The sequence below is a fragment of the Haliotis rubra genome, unplaced genomic scaffold, assembly GCF_003918875.1.
Source record: "Haliotis rubra isolate DU_JTF1 unplaced genomic scaffold, ASM391887v1 Scf1265, whole genome shotgun sequence".
Classification (NCBI taxonomy): Eukaryota; Metazoa; Mollusca; class Gastropoda; order Lepetellida; family Haliotidae; genus Haliotis; species Haliotis rubra.
This window is the reverse complement of record NW_025765187.1, coordinates 11,451-30,888: the sequence shown is the minus strand read 5'-3', so window position 1 is coordinate 30,888 and position 19,438 is coordinate 11,451. Positions and strand designations below refer to the sequence as shown.

The 19,438-nt window shown below is 39.4% G+C and overlaps 1 protein-coding gene across 1 annotated transcript; it reads right to left on the bottom strand.

Moving 5' to 3' along the window:
• Positions 1 to 633: 633 nt before the first annotated feature.
• Positions 634 to 18,087, bottom strand: LOC124266560. Its single transcript, XM_046701367.1, has 4 exons — positions 17,989 to 18,087; positions 4,361 to 4,655; positions 2,458 to 3,994; positions 634 to 1,962 (listed from the first exon to the last, which is right to left on the bottom strand). The coding sequence occupies exons 1-4, from the start codon at positions 18,070 to 18,072 to the stop codon at positions 1,500 to 1,502; spliced, it is 2,379 nt and encodes a 792-aa protein (XP_046557323.1). The 5' UTR covers positions 18,073 to 18,087; the 3' UTR covers positions 634 to 1,499.
• Positions 18,088 to 19,438: the final 1,351 nt, after the last annotated feature.

The window sequence follows — 19,438 nt, the reverse complement described above, 5'->3', positions numbered from 1 at the left end:
CCAAACTCATTCAGTCAGTCAGTCTTTGTTTTCTCTCAACTTTTCACACACACAGAGTTCCTGGTTAGAATTGGTCCTAATTCTTGTCTACATCACAACCAGGCTCTGGGATCATGAAAATAACTCTATGTTTTGTTTTAACTCTTAAGACTTAAATAAGAAAATATTCGTGCTCAGCAAAATATTTCTTTCAAGGTCCCTTGGCCAGGAACCTGATGCTGTTCCACAGAGCGATCTAAGCTCTAATTTTTATCAAAATTATCGCTATATTTGTATTGTAAAATGTCAAATTGTTCCTCGGAGGTGAGTGAGTTTAGTTTTACGCCGCTTTTACCAATATTCCAGCAATATCACGGTGAGGGACACCAGAAATGGGGTTAACATATTGTAAACTCGTGGAGAATCGAACCCGTATCTTCGGCATGGCGAACGAACGCTTAAATTGCTAGGCTACCCCACCACCTTGTCCGACACAGCGATCTTCGCCCTTATGTCTTCGTGACTTCCATACAAGATCTAGGCTCTGTGGTAGGGAGTACTTGTACAACTAATATACAGGAGATGGATTGTAGTTATTCAGAAAAATGGTGGCCACAGAGGTACTTCTGTGGAGTGAGTGAGTGAGTTACTGAGTGAGTTTTAGCAGTATATTTATTGAATATTCATAATACATAAACATTCCTATAGAAATGCAGAAAAACATATAAATTCGATTTTACGGATAGACAGTTCGTGAGTCACTTAACCACATTGGACCTTGAAAAAATGAAGAATAAAATGATAATAATGGATATTTGTTACTGTTTTCTTCATCAACGTTTGTCTCACCCATCTGTGATTAAAACTATTTGCTATAAGACATGAGATCCAGTGTTTGGTCAATGTGCTAACTTTATGAATGACATGAAAAGCCATAAACAGTACCTGAAGTTGGCCTGTAACAGATATTGTGTTGTGTGATCGAATTATGTTCACATACTCTTAAAACAAAGCAGGGGAACCTGAACTTTAAATTTAGATAGGAAGTACAAGAGTCAACAAAATCTTCAAAGACAGACATCTTATGAACGCACAGCCATTTCTCTTGATCACCAACCCTAAACACAACGTATGGGATGCACGTGCACAACGCAGTAGCCCCATACACGTGCATAGGTTGTCATTCTGGATTTTGACGGTTTTCAAAGCTAGTCGATAAATCACTGTAGACCATCGTTTTTGACAATCATCTTGCATCTGTTATACAGTTGTTTGCTGGAATCACATACAACTGAATGCAAATCGTACACATGCAAATTTCACATCATACACCAATCATCCTTTTAGAGCGATTACTGTACAAACTATGGTCATCAGGAAGCGCAAGTGGCGATGCACACTAAAATGTTCATTATCATCATATCAACATTGATTTACTCCGATATATCACCCAGCTTTATCAATCGTAAATGAAAAATAAAATCCACCTACTTTTTATAAGAGTATATTTGAAACACGTCTTACTTTTTCAATTTGAACACCTTTACATATCGCCCACATGTAACATACACAAACCCGTCCCCATCAAGACAGATACCACAAGGATATTCCAGACCATCCTGTTGTGTGAGGACATCTCTGACAAACTGCCCTGACTCTGTCAGCTGAATCACCTTGTGGGAGTCGCGGTCTACAAGCAGGATATCTCCTGTGCTGGTTGTTGTGATACCCCATGGCCTTTTCAGAGCTCTGTCCCCGGGTGGTGTGTAGGTGAAAACAGCTTCTCCTTCACTGGTCACAGATACAAGGGATTTTACTTTTCCTTCACTGACTATCAAGTTGTTATTTCTGGTGACATGGATACAGTCTGGATTCTCTATGGCACCCGTGTTGATAGACTTCAGTATCCTCCCTGTCATGTCAACAAAAGCTTCAAAGACAGACATCTTACGAACGCACAGGCATTTCTCTTGATCACCAACCCTAAACAAAACGCATGGGATGCACGTGCACAACGCATTAGCCCCATACACGTGCATTGGGTGTCATTCTGGATTTTGACGGTTTTCAAAGCTAGTCGATAAATCACTGTAGACCATCATTGTTTACAATCATCTTGCATCTGGTATACAATTGTTTGCTGGAATCACATACAACTGAATGAACATCGTACACATGCAAATTTCACATCATATACCAATCATCCTTTTACAGCGATTACTGTACAAACTATGGTCATCAGGAAGCGCAAGTGGCGATGCACTCTAAAATGTTCATTATCATCATATCAACATTGATTTACTCCGATATATCTCCCAGCTTTATCAATCGTAAATGAAAACAAATCACCCTACTTTTTTGAAGAGTATATTTGAAACACGTCTCACTTTTTCAATTTGAATACCTTTACATATCGCCTACATGTAACATACACAAACCCGTCCCCATCAAGACAGATACCACGAGGATCTTCCAGACCATCCTGCTGTGTGAGGACATCTCTGACAAACTGCCCTGACGCTGTCAGCTGAATCACCTTTGTGGGAGTCGCGGTCTACAAGCAGGATATCTCCTGTGCTGGTTGTTGTGATACCCCGTTGATACATCAGAGCTCTGTCCCTTGTGGGTGTGTAGGTGAAAACAGCTTCTCCTTCACTGGTCACAGATACGAGGGATTTTACTGATGCTTCACTGACTATCAAGTTGTTATTACTGGTGACATGGATATAGTTTGGATTCTTTATGACACCCGTGTTGATAGACTTCAGTATCTTCCCTGTCATGTCCAGTATGTCCACAGAGTGAGACTGTCTATTTGTACCTGCCACCAGCTGTGAAGGACTCAGACAGGCTAGAGCAAAGTAGCTTTTAGTTGTTTTGATAGTTGACAGCAATACAGGATCTGGAGTAACATCCACTGTAACTATTTCCTGACTGCCCGGAACACTGACAGCTATCCGACGTTCACTTAGCTTTGCTATTTGATAAGGACTATAGGAAAGTAGTAGGCGATTACTTAGGGTGTTTGATTTTGATGTTTGATATGTTTTGATGCTGTTGTTATTGTTATCTGCAACTACTGTTACTTTTATACCATCAACAGTCAACACTGTGACGTCAAACAATTCAGGCTCCCCAATGTCATTATCATCTGCCTGACAGTCAATAGTGTGATGTAGAACAGGGGTAGACTGGTGGTCACTCACACCACCGACAACATCAACCTCCCCTAGCTGTAGCTCATCCACTGCTTTACTCAGCTTGTCCATGTCGTGAGTAAATACAACCCTTCCTGGTGCTGGTTGGTTGTCCCTGTCTCTGTTGTCTGTTGACTCACCCACTGACTCATAGACGGCATACATGTCCATCTCACTGTTGGACGAGACAGCATTGGCTGTGAACTCATACTGTTGCTGGTACATCTGCAGCTCAATCTCCTGGGATTTTATTTCTGCTTTTAATTCCTGTAATTGTTTATCGGAAGATCGGTCGACTTTATCAAGGAGTTGTTTCTCCTTCCGTAAAATCACTTCTACCACTTTCTTACGTAATTGTCTGATTTCATCTTTTATACTTTGCGCATTGGACTCTATTTCTTCAATTTGAGATTTCCTGAACATTATTTTGTTTTCTGAAGTTGTCATTTTCATTTTCAGTTCGTGCTTTTGATTTGACAGGTGTTCTCTGACAACAGGGGTCATGTTATCTAAAGTATCAACATCGTCACATTTCCTGTGTTTTATACTGCAGCATGTGTGACAAATGGCCATCCCACAATCCTTACAGAACAACTTAATCTGTTCGTCTTTGTGGATTTTACACATGAAGCGTTGCTTGGCTTTTCTTTTGGTGGTATCAGACACATCCACAACTTCATGGTCACGTAACATCGTCATCACGTTGTGCATCTTCAGACATCCATCACAGAAGACATCGTCACAGACGGAGCACCACGAGATGGCAGGAGTTGTCTTCCCTTGTACTTTGCAAACACTGCAGATATTTACATGGGCCGCTGTAATGGCAAAGAACAAGCTGTTTTTGTTCTGGATAAAGGAACACATATATAAGTGTATTGAAATTTCCTAGAATCAGTTACATTGTACAATAATTAACTTAGAGACAAATTATAGTGTTGGAAATTGAATTTCAAAATAATAAGAATGTGAGAAGAATCAATGCAAATGTCGATAATAAATGTCGACTGATGTAAGGATACCAAACACCAGAAAAATTGAAATATAGTCAAATGAAAATATTTCATACATCATTCATTGATTGTATATATTCATTCCATCTTAAAATTACAACAAAAGACATTTTTTACATATTTCCACAACATTTAAAAATAATCATTGGACGTCAAGTGTCAATTCGTTACCTTTGCTCCCTGGTCCGAAGTCGTCCATCAGCCCTTGTATGACATGGCTTGGTTTCAGCTGACTGACCCACTCCTCTACTGGACTGTCAGGGGTGGCCCCCTTCGTCAGTTGTCTACAGGAGGGACATGGGATGGACTTGGCTTGTATTGCTTCAGGCTGTGTGTTGGTGTATTTCAACAGACAGGACTTACAGAATGTGTGATTACACTGAAGTGTGGCAGGGTCTGTGAACACCTCGGTACAGATGACACAGGTGAGGTGGTTGTCTGTCAATATTTTGGCAGCCGCCATTATCTGAAGAGGAATACATGGTATAAATATATATGAATGCGGCTTTTGCAGTTTTAAAGAGAATATGGTCTAAAACAACAAAACTGTTTTGCCTTCTTGAAACGTTTAAATGTAGGCAACATCCCGACGTCAAAAGTCGTTATATCTTAATAAGACATGCGCAGTGAGAATATCACTGACGACAGAAGACACCTCCTGGCACGAAAGATATTCTGCATTCTTCAGTGCCTCTGATGTGAAAGGGGGATAACTCTTGTGGCTTTAATCCATATGTTTATTAACAATACACAGTGAGTATATTCGCAGGGGGTATTCGACTGTACATGAAAACCTTTGCAACAACCCATTTTCCACTGTACAGTTTTTCAGGGACAACCCAGGCTTCACGTTCACGGTAATTACAGACAATATTTTGAATAGAACAGGCTTAACGTTTTTGTGTCGAAAGATGAAGCCTTCTTGTACCCTTAACTACTATATTTATGAGGTGACATTCATTCATCCTCTTTAACCGGATGATTTACTGTCGCATTTCAGATCACGTGATCGTGCCTTACGAAAAATTATCTAAATCTAAATCTGTCAATCAAGGTAATATAGATGGTTTATTTCATACAATTAGACATTTTCTATGCAGGCATAAGGCAGATATATTTTATAAATGCCCAATGCATGTATTGTGAAAGTCTCAAGCCTTTGTTTTGACTGAAACCAAGCTGTACGCTAAAGGGTCGTTGCTACTGTCTCGGGCTGTGGGTACGGGTAGTTGCGCCTTTGCAGAGTGACTGAGTTCTGTGATAGGTATTCGGAGTAGGTCATGTCTTGCATGCTTATTAGAGTAACATGAATAATGGTCATTTTATGAGGTGGATATGTGCGAGGTTTTGCATGTAAATTTGAAGTCATAATTATGCACATGGTTTAGAACCAGTTATCCCACAATTGTTTTACTAATTACATCACAGCTACGTCATATGTTTTGAACACTCATTCAGGAAAATAAATCGTGCTATACTAAGTTTAACATACGGGTCGATGTGGAATTATCTCTTGTCTAAATGATAAATACCCGTTTGCTTTACATGGTATGGTGTACTGCACGGCTTAAAGTCTTTCAGAAATCGATGTTGAGGCCCTAGATGAGTCTTGCCTTTGCATAAATTCGTCACATATATGTTTTCACAAGTACCCCGATTAAAGCTGCTAAACTACGACACATCAGCTTTCCATGCGATGGATGCGGGCGAAGCTTCAAAACTAAGTATGGCTTGTAACTTCACTTCAGCATCCACAAGAACATATGAAGATCCGAATGTGTTGTATGTAATAAGAAATTCAACCAACTGTGGAGTTACAACTCTCATGTAAATCAACATCATAGTTTAAGACCAGAGAAGTGTCCAAGTTGTAAGAAATCGTACTTGTCAGAGAAAGATCCTGCTCGTCATCGCAAGATCTGTTCGAATAAGGATGATGCCATGGATTAGGATGTCTGTCAGAGCGTCATGGCAAAGGATTCCATGTATGAACACCACAACGGTAGAATGTACAGGTGCCATACATGCAATAAAACCTTTAAATGGCGATCATTGCTACATTATTATGAGAACAACGTACACAATGAACAATGAACACCTGCACATATACATAAAGATATCATTTATCTCTGATAGCTCAGTAAACAGTCGTCTGCTCTATGTTCGTGTCGCTGCAGTGCATATATAAGATGAATTTTACTGTTATCGATGTTCAGGCAGCGTTTGAACAGAGACTATTTTCACAGACTTCTTATAACTAACAACCTATGATCATGTCACATTGTACCAAAATATTAAAAATGACGTAAATTTCTCGATTCTGACCTCCATGCAGATTTTTACATCGATAACCAAGAATATAAATTTGGAGTGCACATGTTTTGGATCATTTCGCAGGTTCGATCCGTTGTTCGTCCATTCATCATTAGAATTAAAATATTCGTTGAAATGATTCTTTGTGTCAATCACACATAGAATATTAGACAATGAAGACACACTCGAAGATTTCTGATAACAATTAAATTCAGTGACTAAAGCATGGTCATTAGGGCATTGAAATTCACAATTATTTTAAAAGATCAAGGTGCTAGGTGCTTACAAGTTTGTTGTCTTTCTTGAGAAATATCCCTATTTTTTCTGAGGCATTATTTAGAAAAGTAATTTTCACATGTAATTGAAATGGGCTTCGAAGTCCTATTAAAATACTCACTTGATTGATTATGATATTATAGATTTATTCTATCTTTTGTTTGCGTAGAAATGCAAAACGTTTGATACTTATATTTTAGAACGTTGTGCAAAACGTTACTTTGCATCAAATATAAGTTACGTTGTAAATCGCTAACGCGTAAATTATGATTATTGAACAAGAATATTTAAAAGGTATACAAATATTATAAATAAACATTAAGAAACGAAAGACATTAAACTTTCCATGTATTTGAAATGATTATTACGTCAGAGGTGCCCGGACTTGAGGAAGTTTGGCCTTGGTGTATTGTGTACTTGATTGCTATGTTTAACTTGCCAGTTGTAGTTAACGAATCATGAATAGCAAATAATGGTTTCATAATACTCATGTTCATAAAATTTGAGATAGAATTATATACATCTTTTGTTACATTATGTCACGTACATAACTTTAGTTGTAAAACTGATGTTACGTTAACAATGGTTTTCAATTTTTGGATTAATTTTTGGTTGTTTCTGAGCAAAAATAGGAATAAAAATCATATTCTTTTTAAATGACACTGATAATTCATTGAGGATGGATACAAGAAAAGTTTTCCTTATTTAATTTAAAAAAACTATTGTTTTAAGCAAAGATCTGAATCATCTGATTGAAAATAGTTTGACTGATTCAAACCAAAAGTAGAAGAACAAAGTCGTTTCCATTACGGGTTAATTTCAACATGCATGAGGTGTTCTAAACACTGTTTCATTTTCTAACGGAGAATGAGTAACGGATGTCCGGGACTTCAAAAGCTGAAAGAACCTGTTCACCCAAAGATCCGTTCTGGGTTAATTCATTCTATTATTTTAAAACAGCGAGTATCACATATATTTTGTATTGGTAATACGCTGTATAAATCCCGCCTTTTTCGCTTGTTTCTAAATAGTGGAAGTACATCACAAAGTACTATTAGGAAATATAGGGGTGTTATTAAAGTTAGTGAATGTTCAGGAACGCGTCCACACACGTTTGTAAACTGTCACATAATCAGAACCTACTCTTCTAGATGTATTAGGTTCTGTTAAATCTATAAGTGAGTCACACACACGCACACGCATACGCACACACACGCGCGCTCACACACACACATCCAAAGCGATGAAGATTCAGCCCATTGCATATTTAAAGGGACATAATTCTGGTGACGTCAAGTGTATCGCCAGTAGGAAATACATGCCTTGACCGGATTTACGTATGTTTTCAGATATTTCCTAACTTCGGGCACATATTTCATATGAATCTATACCTTTGAAACATATGCTCATCGTACATTTTCGTATGCACAAGAACCTCGTTCACGTATGCCATGACCGGATTGTCAAGTATTTCCAAACATGAATTGCAAAACAGATAACCCAGTAAATACATGATCATACAGTATTTCCGATGCATTCCTTTGAATTTCAATGGGTGCTGAAATTTACGATTTCGTTCTAAGTTTACCCAGGTTGGAAACATGTAAATTAACTTAGGTGGGGAAACACTTGTAAATTTTCACATGTGCAAATGTTTACACACCTTAGATATTTATGTATCATACCGGATTTCAGGGGTATGTATATGAACGGTTCATACACCTTCATGTTACCTGTGCTCAAGCAAGATGATCATTTGTTTCCATCATGTGAATTACTTGGTTCATGTAATTTCATTTTCACACATTTTAGTACGTTTGAAATCAACGTTCACGTGACCTCATTATTCTTATCATCAAAAGAGCCTGACTAAAGAAAGCGGTATTACACAAGCTAACATGGCTTATTAAGCTGCGCTCGCACTTGTTGCCAGTATCAGTTACGCTTTGTCTGCGGTGTTTGCAAAATCTTGTGAGTGGTGAACAAAGGGCGATGAGCTGCCCTTCGTCCTTGCAAGTGTCCCTAGCTGTCCCAACAGAATAGCACTTTATCTCTCTTGTAGTCCATGTAGTCTGTCTCACAGTCCCTGAACCACATTATTTTCCCTGCTGCCAAGCCCTCTCTGCAGTGCTTAAGCCCTAAATAAAGCAAATCTAGATTTCCACAGGTTCTGAATCTCTTGTCTCCCTGGGGCTCCTTTCCAATTTAAATGGGATTGTCTGTTACTATCAAAATATATATATATTCACAGACTAAGCATTAGTCTATCTCTCTTTGAGCACGGCAAAAATACGCTACACGAACCAACTCGTAATTTCTTAAGTCTCTTCAGCTCGCGCATCAGTACTGTAAAAGTTTTGGCAGTACATAATTGAATATTATTGCACTGCATGTGACCTTTCTTAATTAGTCTCACAGTGCCTGAACCATGTTATTTCTCCTTCCGCTCAGACTTTATGCTGTAATAACGCCACACAAACAATAGTTTTTATCGTGTAGCGATTATTTCTGGATGGCACAGGCGGGTGCGTTCTCTGAGTATACCATTGGCATGTTGGGCCACTGTACCTTTTGTAAAATTTGTCTTGATTGTCCTGTTTAAATTGACGATCCATGAACCCAGAGCCCGAAAGCAAATGTCACACAAGTAAATGTGATGTTGCATTGCTGCAATTTTCAATGTCGGAGAAGTCCTTCTAACAAGATATATATTCCGTTGTTTGGAGCAGGCCTATGACTATTACGCCCCAGTGTTGCTAAACATCTTGCAGACCTTTAACCTGACATAGACGCAGACCTCGCATGTTGAACTTCAGATCTGACAGGTGCCGAAAATATTGATTCCGGCAAGAATGCAATATCTCAGTGGGTTATTGTTTTCCTAGGTGAGTGGAGTGCTTTCTACAACATTGGAGATAATGGTATCGTTGTCTTCCTGATATTCCCCCGAACGGAAGCTCTACCCATTTATGGTACAATGTGTAAGTTACAGATGTGTAGGGAATAGTCTTAAGACTTTTCTACTTTGACCAGGACTCTTCGAACTTGCAACAGTCGTTTGAGAAGATCAAGAGAGAATGGGGTAGTGTGCAATGTATCTGGCGGACGTATTTGGAGAAAGTTCGAAGAATGTTTCTGTATAAATACAATAATAGAAATACCGGTTATGTTTGAAACGTACCCTCAATCTGATAGCCAGTGAGATGATTGTGAAAGATCACAATATGTATCATCATAAACGGGCCCAGATAAAAGTAGATGTCATTCATTCCCACATTATATCCCCTTTATAGACACGGGACATGGTTGCTACAGGTATCTAAAGGTATCTGCCTGTTTCACGCTACATACATGTATTCAGATTACTGAGAAAAGTAGCGACGCAGGTTCTCCTCCATCACACATATAATTGTATAGATATCCAGTGATTAGGGATAGCGCTGCAGCAACTTATTGAAATTTACGACCTACGCTATCATCTGCAGTAGTACTGCTATACCCAGCCTCGTATTTATTTCTCTCTTACATAAGGTGAAATGTCACAGGGTTGTCATGGTAACGATAATTTGTCATACTATTTATTGTCTTATTCTTTTATCTACGATTAGAATTTAAATCAGTTTTGGCGTGAGCATCTTTAGAGAAAAAAGAAGCTGTAAAACGAATATTGATGTGATCGAACCTATAGGCCTTTGTCAAAGCGCGTTTCAAGCCACCTACATAAAAAAACCTTCTTGATAATTATCTGCTAATCCATGGATATCATGGGCATGTGTTTGTGAATCATAATCAAATAGTGATGTTACGAGGCGGCCATGCCGCGTCAACAACACATGGAAACGCACGTGATTGCAATACGGGCCCCTAAACCACTGATGCTCTCGGTGACCTGGAGACACAATTCATGTGATTGAGCGTATGTAGGCAAAAGACAAAATGGATACTCGTGCTGTTATGCTTTTGAATTATTAAGTATTCCTTCTTGTCACGGGATACAAGTATACTTTCCAGTTTCAACCAAATGTGCATTCGAAGGATATCGATATCTAGGTTAAGCTATTGGAATCATATTTACAATTAAAAGACTCAAACAATGGTCAGTTGTCCAAATATTTTGTTTTCCATATCTTGTCCCAATCTGTATCCAGAGACCATACAATAGTCTATTATATAGTCTCTATTTTATCATAGTCAGAGAACGATATTATTTTCCCTTCCGCCCAGCCCTTACTGTAATCCTTACGCCCTAAATGAAGCATATCTAGATATTCCCAGGTTCAGCGTCTGTTAAAACTCACTGCAGGGTTCGTGTTACAGAGTAAACAATACCAAACACCGGCGGCTGGCGGGGACCAACATCTTCAGTAACATTTACATCTGCCAACGCTTAATTCGCAAGTGGTGAGGCAATACGCTAATGAGGCTAAGGGTCCTGTACCATGCTTGTGAAATATCTATGATGCCTTATATTTAGTCTATAATCTAAGCAAGTCTAGCTATGTATGGCTTTAAGTCACTGCTTGAAGAAAAGCTCCTTTAGAATTTGATTTGGTAAATATTAGTATTTCACTGACTCAATCACATTCGAAAACGCATAGCAGCCTATAATTCATTGTGACTACGATTAAGCCATCACTGTAAAACACAAGGGTTATTTCCTTTGAGTTAACTGACAGGCTTTCGGTATCAAATATTTAGAACTCCAGCCAAAGGTGGAAATATGGCGTTTTTGTAATGCTTTTGTTGCACTTAATGATAAGTGATTGTTAAATGTACATATGATGTTTTTGAAGGATAATCTCAGCTGACTCAGAGACTTTGCACGTGTTTTCCCCCACTCTTTCCACACCCATCCTTCAGTTTTTATGTTTGTGACATTAATTAACGGTTTCACCCAATAACAGTAAAGCATAGTTATAAAACGTTTCGGTACTTTGATAGATTAATAAGTTCACATAATATTCCATGATATTGGGATGCCAAAATGATTAACATTATTATATAATGTATAACAAATCAGACAGCAAAAAGCAAAAATTAAAAACGCATGAGCAACATAAATGATGTCAGGGAGTAAGCTTTCAATAATTACAGAAACTGCTTAGTTATCTAACTTTATGAACTAATTGCAATCACTACAGTTTTCTATAATCTACCCGAGAGATGGAATCAAAATAGGTGTACAGTATATTCCGTCGGGTAACTGAAATTTAAGAAAACGTCCGTGTGGGACAACATCTGTATTCCGAATCAAAAGAGACCATCTGACGTAGTGGTGTAACGATTCATCGATAGTATCGATGTTTGCATAGTCAACTATGCGATACGAATTCATCAATACAAAACACATTTAGGCAATACATCAGGATATTAATATCGCAAGGGCTGTGATACATCGATGTATCGCCACAAGAGACCTTATATCCCGATACTACATAAGTACTACGGAAAGTTGTAAGGAGTATTGCATTAGGAAAAGGAAGGGAGTCTCTTTGAAATTCTTCTGAAGTGATCCTTGTACTGTGAGACGAACAAATGAAAAAAAAAATTACAACGAGTTTAAGGTAGCTGGTCACGTGATCATTATCGTATTATAGTTTCAGACCATCACACTGATTACAAATGAGATATTCTTCAAGATCATTAAGGTTAACAGCTGTGTTTGTTCAAACATGCCATAGAAAGTCAAGTGAGTGTATGAGTGTTTTTATCCAACACGTGGGCGGACATACATACTTACCATTGCAGCCGCTTCACAATATATTATATGCACAAATATTCTACATACACAATGAATTTTAGCAGAGTGGGTCGTTTATGTTTCCGTAGTTCCACCAGAAGACATTTTGGATAATAAATATCACACTTTTGATATAATCATACACAATTAAGTGTTTTGCCATATATTCTTACAAACTTAGCTGCAAATACTTGCAATACTGCTGACTCACCTTTAAGCAATATTTACGTATTCACTCACTAAGTCTTTTGTCACTCCAGATGTTTTGTATGCATGCGTTGGTTATGTACAGCAAAGTATACCATGTATACAGCTTAGTATTTCTAAGTAACCCACCTTCGTCACACTTTGGTGTGAAAGGTGCCAGTTGAGTTTACACAGGACCCTTTGTGTGCCCTGTTGATACTATTTACACTCGTATATAGCCATTATGTCACTGCATTCACCATACATTACCGATTTCCATATTACATAAATACCTACACTAAGCACTTATTATCTTAACTTGACAACGACTGGTAAACATCTTTTGTATTCAATGAATAACCTGTAAACACCATTCGACAGCTTAACTACTGCACCTGTGACAAACAAATGTACTATGTGAACACCGAGAGGAGAGAGCAAGGTTCACATTCGTCATGTGGAGGCACCTTTAGGACAATTGTGCATGTAGCTATGAGAAGAAGTACCGCAACCTTGAATATGACTTAGCTCTTCGTCCAGAAAATGTATACCAGTTCAGGTATAAAAAGAGGGGTATGGTCTTACAACAGCACGTAGCTCTCTTGATTCCACCAGCGAGATTCTGACTTGGTTTCTGTTAAGCCCGGCAAAGCCATAACATACCATTACATTGATTAAATTGCTACAGTTCACAGAGGTGTCATAGCTCAGCACAGTTATCATTGAGGTATACAGACCAAAATAATGTTCAACACGACCCTTATGAAACTACGTCAGTGTTAAGTATCATGTGCACACATCGCACGTTGATAATGTTTTTCTCAAACTAATACATCGAAGTGTTCAAACTAATACATCGAAGTGTCCAAACTAACACATCCAAGTGTTCAAACTAATACATCGAAGTGTTCAAACTAATACATCGGAGTGTTCAAACTAATACATCCAACTGTTCAAACTAATGCATCGAAGTGCAAAGAAAGGAAACCCTGGTCGGTTGCAAAGCTTTATATTTAGTTATTGTTGAGAGCTTGCCATGTGTGAGCCCGGCCTTTTTTCCATGATGGTAGCTACGCCCCTGTTTACCTTCGTCCTTTATTTTGCGCAAGGTACTGACAGATATACCAGTAGCATCGCTGGCATTTTTGAGTGCATTGTGTGTGCTGTCGGAAATAGTACACATGTATTGAATGACATTGTAGGCAACCTCACGTGTTTGTGAATGAATGACTTGACCCCGTTTACCCGATTTAGAGTGCGACATGATAAGTTTCAAATACCTGCAGAGTTTAATACTCTTTTAACAGTCCACTTTACAAGATACTAGTATACACATGCTCGAGCAATAACACAACGTTTCCGAATCATTGCGTAGAAAGAATTACTGCAAGGATCACAAAAATCACGTGCGCGAAGATTTCACACCTGTTCCCCATTCGAGTAGGTAGTGGATCAGTTCACGGCACGCTCCCAGCTCTCCTTTCACAAATGCGTCTTTTGTGCACCTCATTCTAATGTTGGTTAGACAGTAGGAATATTTGTTTGTATCTATTACATGAACAAAGGAGTTGGTGTAGAAGTGATAGAGTGTGAACATTTCAAAATCTGTGAACTGTACAATACTTGTCTTCAAGTAATTGAAATATGTTTTAGATGTTTGACAAATAACACCATTTATTCACAACTTCCCAAAGGAATCTTCAGTTTCAAATTTATTTTAAGGCGTGCTGAACATGTTTGACTGCACCTTCTTCAAAATGAAATGCTGAAAATTTATGAGATCAACAACTCTTTAAGTGTGTGTGTAAATGTAACAAGTGTACCTAAGGTCAATTATTTAATCTATAATGTAATTTCCATTACAAAATGTATAAACGGTATTACCTACTGATCAGAAATGCTTATCAGTACCCCACCGCCACCACCCAACCCTAGGCCTACCCCATACCACACCCTCTCCCTCACACACACATGCACACACACACTACCTAACATGCATATCGCTCTGGCCCATAGACCCAATATTGTAACCTTTTAAACAGACATCAAGTGTATGTCAAGAAAGGCAGGCACATTAATAGTGGTGCTCAGTCATGGGTATCACATCGTCATGTGTTTCTAATGATCTCCGTGCATTATGGCGTGGTTCGACGCGCTAACGAACCCGATGTGACAGTTACATTACAAAACCATTGAAATACATGTTAAAGTCGTGTTAATCTTGTAACACTATATTTACCCATTACCAACTATTTACGCGTGTACTAAATATATGACAAACCTAACCCTGGTCATACGAGATTTCAAAGGTATTGAAATGCATGTCCTACAATCACAGCATTTACATACATTACACATGCTAGAAAACACGTGAAAACAATGGCCAGATTTACACACCTGTAAAATACAAGTAAATACAGAGTTGAGTGTTCGTTCATTTTAACACCCCTTTAAACTTGTGTAAATCTGACAGCCAGATGATACGTAGATTTAAAACGTTGTTCATATGGCCGCCGGATGAAACGTATATTCCCTAATGTTAGTAAATTTAGGTAATACAGACATTTTGTGTGGTGTTAGTAGTTAAACTGTTCGCTCGTTACGCCGAATGTCCAGGTTCGATTCCTCACATGGCTACACTATGTCAAGCCCATGTCTGGTGTTCATCGCCGTGATATTGCTGTAATATTGTTAAAGCTGCGTAAAAAACAACTCACTCACTCTTTCGTAAGCTATAGCTAGTTGCGGGTACAGCAACGTGCAGTGAACTTGTCACAGTACTGTGACTATGTGTCCTAGTCCACCCAGCTGTGAATGGGTACCTCGTTAGGATTAGAAAGCCGCAATACCTCGGTGCGCCTAATGGCTGCAAGAGTTGTATACTACCCAGAGAGTTGAGATTGATAATACGATGTGCCGTTGAGATTGACATCCAATGATCGAGGGGGAAAAATACCAGCGCCTTGAGCATGCACTAGTTGCGTGGATATGTGCGCTATATAAATATCCTATATCCTATGAGCAGACTATCAGAAGTACATACATACCTGTACATTCAGTGTTGGACGTGTTGATCTCATCCAAAATTAGTTCCTAGACCTGAGACCATGATACTCGTTCCCCGTTAAGGAATCGGCCAAGGAAGCACTCGGAAGTGACGGTCACCTTTGTTGTGAAACCTTAATCATGCACTTAGACCAAATGTGTTTTCGAGGACTTGAGATCGTATACGGGAAGAGTTACTTCCCTTAGACCATCCTGAAGGGATGACGTCAGTTTATCAGTATTAACAAAGATAGTGGGTTCTCTGGTTTTGATGGTTCTCTGTTCTAGTGTCACAGTCTAATAACATCTCCGTGGAGAAAGTATGGATTTCAGCTTCTGTATTATGAAGGAATCGACGTTTCGTTAATAGTCATAATGTTAAAGGAGGGCAAGTAGGTAATCTGAGCTGATAGGTGATATCGCCACGAGTGAGTGAGTGAGTTAGCAATATTCCAGCGATTTCAAGGCAGGGGACACCAGATATAGGCTTCACACATTGTACCCATGAATGAAACAAGGGTCTTCGGCGTTACAAGCGATTGCGTTTACCACTATGCTACCACACTGCCCTTTATCATGATTTCAACGTCTGGGTTGTCATCAGCTTCCCATGCTTGCTGTATAAAGCAAGTAGTAGGATGGTGTGGTCAGACTCACAGACTTATTTGATGCCTGTCATCCGATACACATTACTCATTAATCTCACTTTAATCACTGGATTGTCGGGTCCATACTCGGTTATTTTCGTGTTGTCGGACCTTCAGACGTGTTTGATGCACGGCATCCCATATAATTTGCTCCTTGATGCAATGTTAATCATTGATTGTCTGGTCCAGATTCAGTTGTCTTCAGACCATTATCACAAAACTTGATTATTTCTTAGACAATGAGCAATAAACATACAACAAGAATGGGCAACATTCCTCTAGATGAGATGCGCTCTAATCCTAACCCTGACAATAAAATGACAAGTGCGTGAGAAATACTTTTTTCGCAACGTCTCACACGCACTCATGCACCCACAGAGAGATAGTTCCAGGTTAAAACTGGTCCTGATTCTTGTAGTCTACATCACCAGACTCCGGGATCATGAAATAACTTAAGTCTATGTTTTGTCTTAACTCTTAAGATAGAGACCCAATTGAGAAAATATTCGTGCTCAGTTAATATGAACTAAGATCTCGTGAAGATCCCTTGGCCAGGAACCTGGTGCCGTTCCACAGAGTGATTTTTGCTCTTAGGTGATTATAACTTCCATACCTTAACTTAAACTTAGGACAGTCGTAGGGCTAAGTTTGTTTTTGTATAACCACGCAGCTCTTACTCTTTCTTGGTTGGTTAGTTGGTTGTTTAGTGGTTGTTTAACGCCACACTCAGCAATATTCCAGCTGTACATAATTGTGTCTGGACCAGACAATCCAATGATCAACATCATGAGCGTCGATCTACGCAATTGGGAGCCCATGACGTGTCAACCAAGTCATCGAGCCTTACCATTCACTCCTCTTACAAGCATGGGTTACTGAAGATCAATTCTAACCTGGATCTTAACGGGTCTCTTTCGTAGTACTCGGGCAGGATGAATCATTAAAATCACTGGTTTGTCTGGTCGACTAACTCTTTTATCTTCATACTGAATGTGCTGATTAACAATACACAGAAGAGTTGTTGCTTCTTGTTTTACGCCGCACTCAGCAATATTCCAGCTATATGGCGGCGGTCTGTAAATAATCGAGTCTGGACCAGTCTATAGCAAAGTCTATTAATTGTGTAAACATCAATCACGCACGCACTCGAGCACGCACGCACATTCGCACACGCGCGCGTCCAAAGCGATCAAGATGTAGCGGCTGCACATTGCAAATCGCGCGATGTATAAAGGGACATAACTCTGGTGAAATCATGTCCATCGCCTCAAAGCTGTGATATACTGTACTAATTTGTCTTAAAACTGCGTGTTCATGAATGTTGATACTAAGATAGGTAGCCGTTTTCAGCACTGACATTTCAACAGCTGACACGACATCAGAACATACGTTAGTCCATGTTGATTCCAAGTCTACTTTCTGTATTAAAGCGAAACCTCTGTCCTAACCTGTGCTGAAACTAAGTTAACTAACCTTCCCTTACTCCCCAGATAACAGTCCAAAATCAGAAGAAATGTTGGCTAAAAACACAAGGTACTGTTATAGGTAGTAATATCTATGTTTGTATTGTGTCATATTAACGTGAGACTTACCACAATTACAACACCGTGAATCGACAGACTGTCCCCGCTCCACTTCCTGGTCGTCGTCGTGTGTGTCACTCGACATCTATTCATTCACGTTATATACTGACGACGGGTATGTGCTCGTTTCAAAGTACAAACACTTGTTTATAATAACTTTTCAAGTCTCTGGAATCAACATAACACATATAATGAGTCTTTCGATTAGGCAATTTTCTGAAATATATGTAATGTGAACATCTTCAATTGATATTTAAATCAAATCGTTGGTGAGTGTGTTACCTGGTTGTTTTGAATATAAATCGATGCTCATTTTTGTGTGTATACGGGTTTATTATATTTGTTTCTGTACTTGACTGGGTATTTTAATGAATTTTACTTGAGAAATCTCTTGTTTGTGTTTTTGGATGGTGAATATGAAGTAATAGGAAATTTTATGCCCTATTATTTTATCTGACGGACCTCCCCTCTACCCTACCCGTCCCACCCTATCTGACCACCCTCCCTCCACCCTACCCGTCCCACCCTATCTGACGTCATTCCTGTTCACCCTACCCGTCCTACCTACTTTGAAGTCCCTCCGTCTACCCTACCCGCTCCACTCACTCTGACGTCCCTCCCGTCCATCCTACCCGTCCTTCCTACTTTCACGTCCTTCCCGTCTACCCTATCCGCCCCACTCACTCTGAAATCCTCCCGTCTACCATACCCGCCCCACCCACTCTGACATCCCTCCTGTCTACCCTACCCGCCCCACCCACTTCGACGTCTCCCCGTCCACCGTACCCACCCAACCCACTCTGACGTCCCCACCGTCCTCCGTACCCACTAGGGGTGTCACGATTCGGTTCGGTTCATCGAAAATCGGATCGATAGATGTACGATTCGATCTCGATTTCAAATGCATCCATTTCGCTTCGATTCATACAGTACTTACATTCTAATACTAAGAGTTTATTTCATCTGAAATCGTAAGAAATTATGTTGAAAATTCGCTTCTACAAGTGTGGCCATTGAGAGGGTATTCTCCATTGCCGGAGACATTGTAAGTGCCCAGAGGGTATGTCTTTCAAGTGAAAATTCCTTGCACCGAACATGATCATTCCAAATGACTTACAGTGACATTACAGTCACAATGAACACTTGACACCAAAGTTCGTGACTGAAACTTAATTTCATGATCACTTGTTCAGTGGGTATTTGTTGACAACATGTCTTGACAGTGTTCTAATGGTGCATTGTACCGATTTTTCAAAGTCTGCCAAATTAAACTGATTCTACAACAAATTTGACTTTGTCTTCAGCTTTGGTGAATCGAATCGAACGAATTGAATCGATAATCGTATCGAATCGAAGTGAGAGTGAATCGTTACATCCCTACTACTCACTCCTCCCACTCTGACGTCCCTCCCGTCCACCCTAGTCGCCCCAACCACTCTGACGTCCCTCCCGTCCACCG